At 37.7% G+C, this 15000-nt stretch overlaps 1 protein-coding gene across 1 annotated transcript in view; it reads right to left on the reverse strand.

Annotated features, from left to right (window-relative positions):
• LOC130244131 (serine/threonine-protein kinase PAK 4) overlaps positions 1-15000 on the reverse strand; it is a 54992-nt gene that overhangs the window by 36164 nt on the left and 3828 nt on the right. Inside the window, exon 2 of the mRNA XM_056476414.1 lies at positions 13557-13782. Within this exon, the coding sequence (XP_056332389.1) occupies positions 13557-13782 (226 nt within the window). The remainder of the gene's footprint in view (positions 1-13556; positions 13783-15000) is intronic.

Consider the following 15000-nt stretch of genomic DNA (forward strand, 5'->3'; position numbering starts at 1 on the left):
ATATTATCATACATTATGAATTGTTGCAGGCTTCATCAATAATTAACAAGCTTTTCGTTTGCAAAGTTGTGCTTTGCTTTAGTCGTTTAGAGACAGAGAATGCTGCACACAGTGCTTTATTGAAGCATTTCAGTGAAGACGTGTGTGTACTGTGGTGTGTGTGTGTGTGTGTGTGTGCGTGTGTGCCTGTGTTATATCTGCTGACAGCTGTCATGTGCTTTGACACAAGTGACACCAGCTCCATCACTCAGGTGTTTCAGTTGAGGCTCACACACTCGCAGCGCGCGCACACACACAAACGCACTGAAAAGAATAAACACACACACACAGGCGCAATGATATTATGTCTGAAAATAGTTCCCAGCAAGTCATAAAGTTTTGAAGCCAAAGCTCTTATAACTTTGCTCTTAAAATTGTGGTGTTTTGGTGACTGTCGCTTTAAATTCAAACGAGATTATGCTCTTTTAGAAGAAAGCAGAGCAATGGATGCCTGTGTGTCAGCATAGTGGCAGATTCAAAACAGGACTAAGGTTATGAGTGTGAATGTGTGCAGAGGTGTCAGAATGCTATGGCAGGGCTGCCCAAACTTTTTCGTATGAAGGGCCAAAAACCAAATATCATTGAGAACGGTGGACCGAAGGTAAATATACCAAACTATATTACATTAAAGTTGTCATGGTTAATTTCCTAATTCATTCATTCATTCATTCATTTTCTTTTCGGCTTGGTCCCTTTATTAATCTGGGGTCGCCACAGCGGAATGAACTGCCAACTTATCCAGCACATGTTTTACACAGTGGATGCCCTTCCAGCTTCATCCCATCACTGGAAAACATCCATAAACACTCATTCACACACATACACTACGGACAATTTAGACTACCCAATTCGCTTATTACCACATGTCTTTGGGCTTGTGAGGAAAACCGAAGCACCTGGAGGAGGAAACCCACCGAACTCGGGGAAAACATGCAAACTCTACACAGAAATGCCAACTGACCCAGCCAAGTCGAACCAGCGACCTTCTTGCTGTAAGGCGAACATGCTATCCACTGCACCACCGTGCAGCCCTAATTTCCTAATTATTCATAATAGTTCAAAATAAATAGAAAACATTGCTTTAAACCGTATTAACTAATGCAGTATAACATTTTAAATGATGACCTATTGCAATAGAAACATGAACTATCACATTTATAACACAGTGGAGTTCAATGCTGAATACCCTAGTCAAGCAGAATCTGCCTTTGACTTGATTTGCTCACCAAAGTCTCTGCGTTGTCAGGTGACCGTATGTACAGTAGAGCTGCGCGATTCTGGCTAAAATGAAAATCGTGATGTTTTTTTTTGTTTTTGTGCCTAAAATAAAGATCAAGATTTTCTCACGAGTCTGTAGATGTAAAATAAAGGTTAATATGAGTGGACTGTTATTGTTATTCTTAAACGTGGTAAAACAGCAAAAGGCTTTTTGTAGGTCTACTGTTGGTTAAAATCCTAAATTTTGTACAGACTTGGAATGGAGGACTTGAACAGACTTTAGACTTGTCCTGGTCAGTAATGCTGATGATAATTCTGATGTTGAATTATTGTGTTTGAGACATATGCTTACAATCTGTCATTTTCAGCGTAAAATCTGTCACTGACGTGATTTTCGTGAATACAGGTATTTTTGCATTTCGGTGGGTTTTGGATATTTTTTGAGCTGGAGTCAGCTATATCTGGCAACACTGTGCACGCTTTCGGATTCATTTTCGCTGCTAAGAGCGGTTCATACTTTCCGCGGGTCTCCAAACGATCACTTTGTGTCACAAACTGAATGTTATTTACAACTCTATTACCTGTTATTCACAGCCTATGCAAGTTCTGTTCACTAAAGTAGACTTAATTCACAGGCGCGCGCCCCGCTCCTCCTCTGTGGTCAGCTCACGGTCAGGTGTGATTTTTTTGCAGTTGCAAAATACATCATTGCATGACAGAATTTAACATTTTTGGGGTGAATTATACCTTATAAATACAGTATGTGACTCTTTCAACATCATTTAGAGCTGTCCATGTCGCTGAAGAAAGTCTGTAAAACAATGTGAAGACCTGTGCGGCAGCTTTTGCTTCTCTCCTCAACTTGAAAATATGATTGGCAGAATCGTAGAAGTGCTGAATTAAGATCGTCTATGGGGTCGAATCGAGATCACGATCTTTTTACGATTAATTGTGCAGCTTTAATGTACATTTTAAACAAAATCTGATTAATTAACACCAAATAATTAAAACATTTAATTTCAGGTAGCTATTAACAATAAAACAAACAAACGAAGGGCTACGTACATTAAATTTGAATTGACAATCTCGAAACCATCCCCATCATTCAGCCTCTGTTCTCAGATGGGATGGCGGGCCAAATCAAAGGTTATCAGATGCCAACTATGTCCCGCCGGCACTAGTTTGGGCATCTCTGGTCTATGGAGACTCCTGTGGGTGTTGCTTTGTGCTTCATCTAAAACTCCACATTTATAATCCTCTTAGACCCAATCCCAATTCTACCCCTTAGCCCTTCCCTTAACCCTGTTTTGCACATTCACGTGAAGGGGTAGGGGTGTCCCAATTCTCATGAGTTATGAATTAACAAAGTTCAGTAGCGGGGCCATGCCTAAATCAATCAGCCTCCTTCGTCTACTATTTAGAGGAAGTGGACCCTCCCCTACACTAGGTCATATCATTAATATCATTGAAGATTTTTAAACTCATTGTTTATTATTATTTTTATAATTTATTAGAATGATTATAAAGATATTTATAACCATTCAAGATTTTTTAAATAAACTTTGATGCATCACTTGCTTTTGCTCATATCTCGGACAGTTCTACCTATTAAAGGGCACCTATGGTGAAAAATCTACTTTTCAAGCTGTTTGGACAGACATATGTGCATGTATGGTGTATAGACTGTCATATTGGGGTGATATAAACACACCCAGTCCTTTTTTTTCTAATTTAACATCATAAAAAACGGTGGACCAATTAGAGCGGTTTTCAGATCGAGGTATTGCAGGTATATTAGGCTGCAGGTATTAACATGTCCCGGTAGTCACGTGTATAATCATATCAACAAGAGAGGACGAGCGCAAAGCAGCCGGGAATAAAAGGTGTGTTCAGTTCGCTAGGATAATCAATCATCATCAAACATGATCAAGAGTGAGTTTCACAAGTTTATAATGTGTTAAAACAGAGCATGTGTGTAATGAATTACAGCGATTCACTTCATCAGCACAGCCGCGTGTCAGAACAATTATAAAGGAAGACGCTTCAATTGCGGTTTGTGGACGTTAAATCAGGTTTATTTTGTACATTAATATAACAGATCTCCATACAGCAGTGAGGATTAACCTGTATCCTGTCACATTTGCATGCAAAAAGAGTGCAAAGCTAAACGGGCGCTCTGTCTGTGTGTGTGTGTGTGTCTACTGAGGTGTGTGCGCGTGTATCTGTGTGTGCGTGTGCGCGCGTGAACTTTGTGTGACTTTGCAATGCAACTGCGCAACAAATACTCATTGGTAAAGTTCTTACTGTAGTATTTCTCACAAAAGCTACTTGAGATCTGCTTCCTTTAAGTCTGTCTGTTGTCTGGCATAGCCGAGGGAGGAGATTAAGGCACGCAGAAAGGCACGTAGAAACGGTGGGCGGGGAGGACTAGCCTTAAAGGAGCAGTACGCTAAAACCGCCACCCAGTGAAAAAGTGTATCAAATAGAATCTTGCAAAAGGTATAATGAAAAATCTGATGGGTGTTTTGAGCTGAAACTTTACAGACACATTCTGGAGACTCGAAACACTTATATTAAATCTGAAAAAAGGGCTAACCTAGGTGCCCTTTTAAGCTAAATATTAATGGCAACAGTACATGGGTTGCTCTACAAATAATATGGAAAGAATAAAGAATTTATGGAAAGAATAAAAGCAAAAAAAAGCACACTTACTAAAAATACTGATTTTTTATTATTTTGCCCACTCAACAATTCACACATTACTGTCTGGCTAGTTTCTGTTCTCTACTTATAAGCTAAAAAGGAATAATGGTCCAACATTCCTGACCATTATCATCAATAAAGCCCAGAAACAGGACATCAGTATATTGTAAACCGACAGGTTCATATATTCCTTTCCAGTTATTAAAGACATAAATTGATCCTTAATTTTAGTTTGTAACTTGTAAATTGTTGTAAATTCTAAATTGTGACACATACATCAGTGTAAAACCTCTGAATGGTGGAAAAACACATTCTGTAATATTAAAACCACCTGAGTCTCTACTTTTGCATGGCCTCTTTTTTTTTTATATATTTTTTTTTAATAAACTTATCCGTCAGGTTTTTCCAAACTTTTACAAAAACTTTCCTCCTTTCCCACTGCTGTTGCAATTTCTAGGCAAGAATTATTGGTCATCTGGTTATCCCTATGATCACGCATGGACGGATCATAAAGATGTCTGTACAGTCATGCCTGTTTCAGACAAAATCTCTTCAAAGTGATTCATATTCAACTCAAATCAAACGCGAACTGTTCACCCGAGTCTCAAATTTTTGTGAGCTCCGCCAGCCGAAATCATGTCGCGCGCACCCAAAGCGAACATCCGCAAACATAGCGATGACGTCACATTCGCCGCGCGCACTGAGTTTAATAACAGAAAGCTGATTGGCTATTTAATGTTGGTCTCATTTGTAGTTGTAATACCACAAATTACATTTGGACTAGTGAAATAAAGAACTACAACACCACAAAAGCAACAACAACAAAAAAGAATTTAAATGAGCATTAGATGTAGCGTTACATGGACATTGGAAATATAGACCTGTGCAAAAATATTTAAGACCTAGAACAGCAAAAAGACATTTTAAGACCTAAAATTTTGTTTTTTACATTTTAGACTTTTTAAGACCCCGTGGAAACCCTGTCAAACACTCTAATGGCTAATGGACAGCTTCTCACTCAGGGCTGCTGTTTATGCTAATGAGGGAGAGATGGTCACTAGTGGGCGGGGTTTTCCTCTGATGACACGTACAAAGGGAGAATGTCAATCAAAGTGTTTCTGCAGACTGTTTATCAAGTCTGTTTATAACAAATACAATTCATTCATGTTTACCATTAGAGGCTGGATATACTCACACACTGTAAAAGTGATTTTTGCGTAATGGCTCCCCTTTAAAAACAACATTAACAAATTATTCAAACAACATATTTTATCAGCTGAGTAAAAAAAATAAGATTTCTTGCATTAAACGTGTGTTGTGTCAAAGCACATTTGATTTGAGAATGCGGCGGTAAACTGAGCAGTGCGGTCTGTTCTCAATGAGAGCATCTGTTCAGATGTGGAGCTCTTCTGCTTGGGCCTGCAGTTTTTTCGGTGGCCGCCGCATGCATCATTATTAATTGCCAGCGTGAGGTAATAAATCTCTGCTCTCTGAGGATGTGCGCTGAATCGGTGTTCACAGCAGGCCATTCACCGAGGCTCATGATAGATAAGAAGCGGATGTGACAGAGGAGAAAACATGTGTTTCTGAGCGCCGGCTTCATCCCTCAGGGGAAACACAGACACTCTCTGAAAAACCCAGCACTGAGATTCATGCCTAAAATCAAGACTCATCCTGAGGGATTTAAAGGAGACCGATTTAATTAGCAAAAGTCACTTTTAAACGGGGTTTAAACCCAGTTGTATGTCAGCAGTGTGTGAATATATCCAGTCTCTAATGGTAAACAAGTCATAATCAGACTTACAATTACAATTATTAAATCATTGAAGATATAAGTAATTATATTTTCACTAGTTGTAAAGCTAAATTCTGATATCAGCTGCCTTCGTTGATATCAATAATGAATTTGTTACTAGTAAAAATGTCAATTCCTGATATCAAGAATTAATTTGATACTAGATGAAATGTAAATTATTGATATCAGTTAAGTGAAGTTTAGTTATAAACAAATTTCGAGAGGATCATGTGCTTATGATTGCTAGCGGCTGGATCTGCATTATCCAATTCTCAATGCACCAATCAGATGACTCCTAAGCTACTACAAATACCCTGGGTTACGTACCACCGCTATCTTCGTTTTGAAGAATCCCCCATCCACCCTACTCATCCTCTTCCTAGATGGGTGACACGGTGGCCCAGTGCTTAGCACTGTTGCCTCACAGCAAGAATGTCTCTGGTTCTAGGCTTTACCAAACCAGCAGACATTTCTGTGCGGAGTTTGCATTTTCTCCCCGTGCTCACGTGGGTTTCCCCCGGGTCCCCGATTTCCTCCCACCGTCCAAAAAACATGCAGCATAAGTTAATTGACTAATCCAAACCGCCACTCAAACACACATGCTCCTAGTAAATGGTTATCTCTCAAGAGCAATCACTGGCTGTTCATTGGTTATTACAGCGGTGGAGTTCTCGAGATCTACCTGAGCTCAAACTCCCCTCTCGCCTTGCAACGGGAGGGCCCCGGGCTCAAGGATCTTATGAGCTCAGGCTCTCTCCCAGGACAGCATGCCAAACAAGCTTATAATTAATCATCAGCTAAGTGTGAACTCTTGAAATGTATTTCAACATGTTAATTTGTTATTTCTGATATCAGAAAATCGATTTCTGATATGAATATCAATTTTGATTTCTAAAATGTCTTTCTAACTAGTAACAATCACATTCATGATATCAGAAATTAACATTGTCACTATTGACAAGCCTATTCTTGATATCAAATATTACAATTTTTACTACTAACAATTCAATTTTCGATATCAAGTAAAGATATTTGCACTAGTATCCATATGACAACTGATATCAAAAATAAATGCTTTTACTAACAATTGTATTTCTGATATGTAAAAATGAAATTGTAACTAGATTGTACTTTTTGGAGTTAACAAGAAACTCATGATGTTGTTTTATAAAGCAGTTCTTGAAAGTATTGTCAGGTATGGTATCACAGTGTGGTTTGGCAACCTATCTGTTCAGTGTAAATCTAAATTGATGCATCTCTTAAAGACTGCATGGAAAATTGTTGGGCACGATGAATATTTTAATCCTCGAGTTTTATATGAGAATTGTGTCCTCAATCAGGTGGAAAGGATTGTAAACAATCCAACTCATTTTTTGTTTCCTCATTACGAACTGCTTTCCTCTGGTAGAAGATATAGAGTCCCAAAGTGTAGGTTAAACCGATATAAGAAATCCTTTGTACCTGTATCAGTGGGTTTATTTAATAAGAGTCTATCTTAATTACCATTATATATTTTGTAACTGTTGTATTTTGTATTGTTTTTATTGCTTGTTTTAAGTGAATGTCTGCAGCAATATGGCGATGCCCATAACAAATTTCCTGTCAAGGACAATAAAGTTTTACTACTACTTTACTACTACTACTACTACTAGTAAGAAATTAATTCTTGATATCAACAATTCAATTTGAATGGCAGTCTATGTATGGCAAGCCGTTTTGACTTTTATTCATTCTCAGGATATGTATTCTTGATATCAACAATTTAATTCTTGATATCAACAATTCAGTTCTTGATATCAAAAATTCAGTTGTTGATATAAAAAATGTGATTGTTCATATCAAAAATTTAATTTTTGATATCAACAACTGAATTTTTACTATTTAAATGTCACCATAGGCTGCCATTCAAATTTAATTGTTGATCTCAAGAATTGATTTCTTACTAGTTAAAATGCAATTCTTGATATCAATAATTTAATTGTTGATATAAAAAATGTAATTGTTGATATCAGTAATTTAATTGTTGATATCAGAAATGAATGTAATTCCTGAATTTGGATTCTTGATATCAATAATTTAATTCTTGACATGAACAATTCATATCTGGTTAAGCAATAAAAACTGCTTTCCAGAATAGCCATTTTGTCTTTTATTGATAACAGGATATAAATTCTTTATCAATAATTAAATTGTTAGTATTAAGAATCCGAATTCTTGATATCAACAATTATATTTCTGCGAACGGTGACATCATTTCTGATACCAAGAATTAACATTGTTACTAGTTGAAATGTAATATTGATATCAACAATTACCTTTTTTGATATCACAAACTGAATTGTTGATATCAAGAATGTTGATTGTTGATATCAAGAATACATATCCTGAGAATGAATACAAGTCAAAACGGCTTGCCATACATGGTGACATTTAACTAGTGAAAAGACAATTACAGATATCAAGAACTATAATTCTTACTAGTTGAAATTCAGTTCCTGATATCAAGAATGAACATTTTAACTAGTGAAACTGAATTGTTGATATCAAGGATTAACATTGTTACTAGTGGAAATGCAATTCCTGATATCAACAATTCACATTCTGGATGTTAACAATTGAGTTATTGATATCAACAATTTAATTCTTTATCAATAATTCATATCCTGTTAAGCAATAAATGTAAAACGACTTGCCAGAATTGCTGTTTTGTCTTTTATTGCATAACAGGATATGAATTATTGATATCAAGAATTAAATTTTTGGTATTAAGAATACAAATTCTTAGTATCAAGAATTGTATTTCTGCGAATGGTGACATCATTGCTGATATTTGATAAGTTAATAAGTTGTTACTAGTTCAAATGTAATATTGATATCAACAATGACCTTTTTGATATCAAGAATTAAATTGTTAATATCAAGAATACATATCCTGAGAATGAATAAAAGTCAAAACAGCTTGCCATAACTTTTGAAAACACGCTTAAAAATGCATGCACATAACCGAGTAGGATAAACGTTTATTCGTTAAGAAAAGATCCGCATAAAATGCGATGGAAACACTTTTATCGAACAAATTCCAGTATGTGCATTAAAAAAGGTCATTTGATTTTGTTGTAAGAGATCATATGATAATTAAAATGTGTGTAAATGGACACACCATAAGGCTGAGCACACTGTAAAACATCTGAAATGCTGAAACGTTTCAGTGTTAGTGTTATTATATTATTAATGACCTCCAGAGCTGTCAAGAGCGTCTGTGCTCTGTCTGATGCCTTCAACCGCCACCACACATTCATTGTGTGTCAGCATTGTCTTCTGAGGTGAAAGTCATTTATTAAATCAAGAAAAGATTCACGCAGCTTCTTCTACTGCAGTAAATTCTGTTTTTACTGTTGATATTTGGCGCCAGCTAATCAGTTGATTTTGTTTTCTTTGACTTGTTGAATGGAAACGCTGCTTTATTCACGTTTTATGCGATATTCCACAGTTGCTCATAAATTTAATGTGCATTTTTGGATGGAAACATGACTACTGCCTACATTTCAGTACACAAAGAACAAAGTCACGAGAATGGCTTGTCCTTTTTTTATGAATAGTTATCTTAAATTCACTGACCTTCAACAGGGATATACTGTAATCATTGGGATATTATAATCGTTCTAAAAACAATATTTTAGTTCTCCTTACTCTAAATGTCATATCAACCTCTACCACTCGATCAATAATAAAGGCAGACACAAACAAATGTATAAATAAATCACGCTATTTGTGTGTAAATAGACGAGTGAACATTTTGAGTTTACTCGCTTCTGTAAGAGGCTAAATTATTATATGCATTTGTTTACATGACAAAACATGTATTTTTGACTCAAGAAGGTCCATACTGGCTCCAAAGGCAGATACTGATAAGATCAGGGCCTGGTGTGTGGACTTTGGGGGTTTTACGATGTGGTCACATGTTAATTGGTCAGTTTGAATGTCTCAGCATTTGGGCTTTAGTCACATGGTCAAGAAAGATACAAAATAGGTGGTAAAACGCTGCTCTGCCTCTTTTCTTTTCCTGGCCTGGCTTTTCCTGGTCTGCTTTCCTCCTCTGCTCCTCTCCTCCTCTGAATCTTCTTGACTCTACTGCAATCAGGCTAACTCTGGGCCTGCTCTCTTTGCTCTCTCTCCCTCCCCCTCTGTCTCTCCTTCTACCTCTGGTAACTTTAACTTTACATTTAAGCTGGGTACAATTTATATCATATGTTTTATCATTTCATATTTGATCATTTTATACAGTTATTTTATAATTAATTCAGTTGTAACCACAGAGAATTATTGTCATTAAATCATTTCATTTTCAAGTATTTGTGAATTACTTTTGATTTAACATCAACACTTAATTGCTCCATATTGCAATACAATACAATCACATAATATCAACGCTCTCCCACATTTATAGCTATTAATACTGCCCATTCGGCAGAACTACAGTTCGAACCGCTGTGGTTTTAAAACCCATTCCTACACTTCATTCACGCGTCAAATTTACCTCACCTGGATTTTATTGAGAGAGTAGCTGTGCTTTAAGTGCTTTAAGCCTAGTTCACACTACATGACTTTAAACCATACCTGCCAACACATACCTGCCTCAGCCACAACACCCCCCCCCCCCCCCTCAACTTTTTGGTACAGTCTATAACACCCCCAGATCGCCAACTTTGATATAGTAGCTGATCCCGAAACCCAGTGCATAGTACAGTTAGCTGTGTTCTTCAGACACCTCACCCCCGACAACCTAGACAACCCCAACCCCCCACACACACACACATACACACACATACTTGCTGTCATGGATTTTCAGAGACAAATGTTGGCAGGTATGCTTTAAACATCGGCAGATCGCTGTGCCGTTCACACTACATGACTTGATTTTGTGTCTTTTAATCGCTGTGGTATTCATACTACCCGACACCACTACGTAAATGATCCACACACTACATGATCTGACGACAACTCATTCCCTAACAGCTCAGTCAAGCTACCAAACCACACCCAATGAAATTTTGAGGGAGGAGCCGTCAGAAAAAGCTGAACACTATTGGTGTCGTATTGAATTTAAAATATTGCTTCTTACATATAAAGCTTTAAATAATCTAGCTCCTGTTTATCTAACCAATCTTCTGTCTCGCTACAATCCAACTCACTCTTTAAGGTCTCAAAACTCAGGGCTTCTGGTAGTACCTAGAATAGCAAAGTCGAAAGGAGGTCGAGCCTTCTCATTTATAGCTCCTAAACTCTGGAATAGCCTTCCTGATAATGTCCGAGGCTCAGACACACTCTCCCAATTCAAAACTAGGTTAAAGACCTATGTGTTTGGTAAAGCATACACTTAGTGCACCAATTAGCGGGCTTCCACACAGGTTCTGCATCTTGTTTATATACACTATGAACAGCAGCTATGCTAATTATCTTCTTTATTCTCTATTTCCACTTGGGGATACTCTTCCCGAGGCCCTCAGACTATGCAGAGTCACTGATTCGATCCAAGACCAACGACGAGATGATCCCAAGGTTTCCATATCCTGGACCAGGCCGTATCCTCAGCAGCTACTGTGGTGGTCATGGAGGAGTGGAGAACATGAGACTGATTCCTGTGACGCTCCAGAGACAGACGAGTCTTCGCTGAGGCTAGCTTCCAGCCTCCGCCGCTGAGACTGCAGCTCTGCACAAGACGTTTGGCCAGCGAAGAAATTAAAATGGTCGTGCCCAACTGAGTCTGGTTTCTCTCAAGGTTTTTTTTCTTTTTTTTTTTTTTTCTTCACTTCCGCCATTAGTGAAGTTTTTTTCCCTCTCCGCTGTCTCCACTGGCTTGCATGGTTCGGGATCTGTAGAGCTGCGCATCGTTGGATTTGCTCTTCAATATTTGGACTCTCAGTAGTGATTATTAAACCACACTGAACTGAGCTAAACTGAACTGAACTTAAACACTACAAACTGAATTACACTGTTCTTATTTACTATTTACTATGACCCTTTATGTGAAGCTGCTTTGACACAATCTACATTGTATAAGCGCTATACAAATAAAGGTGAATTGAATTGAATTGAATATTGGCTGCTTGTGTGCTGATTACATCACTGACAGCGTTTCAAGCTTTCAAGGGAGTTTTTAAAAACATCGTCAGTCAGCTAGTCTAGGGCTGGGTGATATGGGCAAAAAATCAAATACCTGTATTTTTAGGAGGAATGACAGTATGTGATATATATCCGGTATTTTCATATAAATGGTTACTTCAGAGTTAAAGCCCTTATTAAAACTGGAATAAACATTTTTAAGCAAAATATAATTCAAACACAGGGGTTTCTCTCCCTGTTGACAAATAAACAGCTGCACATAAAATAACAGTTGCACAAAATCTTTGATTAATAAATACACTACAGGGTTTTCTCCTGCTTAACTAGAAGTTGCACAACATTTCAAATGATAAAAAGACAATCTTTGATAAATAAATACAGTACAGGGTTTTTTCCTGGGGTCCGTTCTTCGAACCTTGCTTAAATGATCTAAGATTATTTGACAGATCCTGGATCTGTTAATCTTGATTAAAATCTTTAAAAAAGTTCGCGAATCAGATTAAAATGACAGGATGAACTGATCGGAGATCACTGCATGTGTTGTGAAGGACAGATCTATCGGTTTTCGAAATCATGATCAGCAATGCAATGACTGGCTGACGGCACAGCAGCGTAATGACATCATCTGATTAATATTCAATTATCTATGTGAGCAAAATGACATAAAATTCGCAGTAAATGGTTTGTTAAATATTATATGCAATAACTTTCCACATTTGTTTTGAGCCTTGTATGAGTGTATGAGTGTTTCCCAGTGATGGTTTGCAGCCTGCAAAAAAACTTGTGCTAGATAAGTTGGCGGTTCATTCCGCTGTGGAAATAAAATGAATGAAAATATAAATATATATATATATATATATATATATATATATATATATATATATATATATATATATGTGAGCTAGGCTTTAGGAAAGCTGATAAACAGCATGGATTAGTTCGGCGCCGTGTCTGAGTCCACTAGATCCTTTCAGAGGTTATCCCAGCTCTGTGAGTTCATCAAATCCTCCACAAACTAAACCTGGATGATGGAAGCTTTCAGCGGTGCTTCAGACTGAGCCCAGCACAGTTTGATGAACTGGTGTCGCCAAAAGGATTTCCCCCTGGGATACCAACAACAGGCGCTACATCATAATCACGCCCATACTTGAGAAAGCTCCTGATTGGTTAACGCGGCGCGAATGTCCGATGAAGTTCAGATTTTCCAACTCGAGCGATTCAAGAGTTAAGCGCATCTACCATGCAAAAATGATCAACACACACCACTTCATTCATGTGAATCATTCGCGCCACCTCACTAACGTCATTTGTGCCGCAGGATGTCTATTCGCGTCATTACATTCACTTAACATGTACCTCACTCGCACCTGATGCTTTATCTGCATCTGGTGTGAACACAACACTGACAACATGCAGACAACTATGCTGAAACACAGGCATCTGTAGCTCCGCCCTCTTTTGAAAAGAGCACAAGCTCATTTAAATTTAAAGCGACAGTCACCAAAACACCAAACAATTAGGATCAAAGCCTAAAAGGGTCTGTTTCAGAGATTAACTGTGTAGTATTTTGAGCTGAAACTTCACACACTCTGGGGACATCAGAGACACTTTTTACATCTTGTTAAAAGGGTCATAATAGTTCCACTTTTAAAAAGGAAAGGGTTGTTGTGATTCTGACCTTCTTTGGTTTGAGCTCCACTGGTGTTATTCTGGAAGGATCCACCATGGGTTTGGGTCTCCGCAGGTTTTCTATTAAACTCTGCCATTGTGTTGGAAGGCCGACGAAAACTCCTCGCTTTGCATCAAACGACGTATGAACTCGATGCTCAAAGTTCTTCGGTGCTGAAATCTCAGGCCTCTTCTTCTTCTTTTGCGAAACATTGTCAGATATTACAGCCGAGACCCTGCGAAACACACACAAATGAACAACATTGTAGTATATGCATTAGTTGAAGTCAGGAATTATTGTCCCTCTTCTTTTTTAAATATTTCCCAAATGCTTTTGAACGGATTCAGGAGTTTTTCACAGTATTTCCTAATATATTTTTTCTTCTGGAGAAAGTCTTATTTGTTTTATTTCGGCTAGAATAAAAGCAGTTTTTAATTTTTTAAACCCATTTTAAGGTCAATATTTCAGCCCCCTTAAGCAATAGTTTTGGATTGTCTCCAGAACAAACCACTGTTATACAATGACTAGCTTAATTACCCTAATTAACCCAGTTAAGCCTTTAAATGTCACTTTTAGCTGAATACTAGTGTCTTGAGAAATATCTAGTCAAATATTATGTGCTGTCATCATGGCAAAGTTAAAAGAAATCAGTTACTGGAAATTCATTCATTCATTTTCTTTTACCTTGGTCCCTTTATTCATCAGGGGGTCGCAACCGCGGAATGAACCGCCAACTATTCCAGCATATGTTTAACACAACGGATGCCCTTCCGGCCACAATCCAGTACTGGGAAACATACACACTCATTCACACACACACTCATACACTGCGGTAGGGCTGTGCAATTAATCGAAAATTTGGTTGCGATTTCGGCTTCTAACGATTATGAAAAAACAGAATCGAGATAAACGATTATTGCATCATATACCGCCCCCTTTCCAGTTGTACACATTTGTTGTTCTGCAAAGCTCAGTTTCACGTGAACAGCATGTACTGTAATGTCACGTCTGCAGCATGGGATGCGCATCATTCATTGATAAACATTCGAATCATCCATGCTTTTAAAAGCGCGAATGAGACCGCATGATGTTGTGTGTGTGCGCGTTCAGCCTCAGAGACGAGCAGAGCACACACATCTAAAGTCATCTTAATGTGAGCGCTTTAATGGTCAAATAGGTGTCAAAACACGGTGTTTAGTGATTATTCATATTAACCCTCATTTGTGTGTAATAAACAAACGAGTTGAGAATCAAAAGACACGTCAAAGTGAAACCATAAATCAGAGCCGCACTGCTCCTAAATCTTGCCGCCGACTGTTTTTATCATTAATCAAACAACAAAAGGAGAAAATCCCTCACTGCTCTTGACTGAAGGACTTTTGTAGCTATAATTATAGTTTTTTCTTACAGTGAAGATGCTTAAAGCACAGTTTATTTCATATTTTTATTCTAT

Source organism: Danio aesculapii, chromosome 17 (genome assembly GCF_903798145.1).
Source record: "Danio aesculapii chromosome 17, fDanAes4.1, whole genome shotgun sequence".
Taxonomy (NCBI): domain Eukaryota; kingdom Metazoa; phylum Chordata; class Actinopteri; order Cypriniformes; family Danionidae; genus Danio; species Danio aesculapii.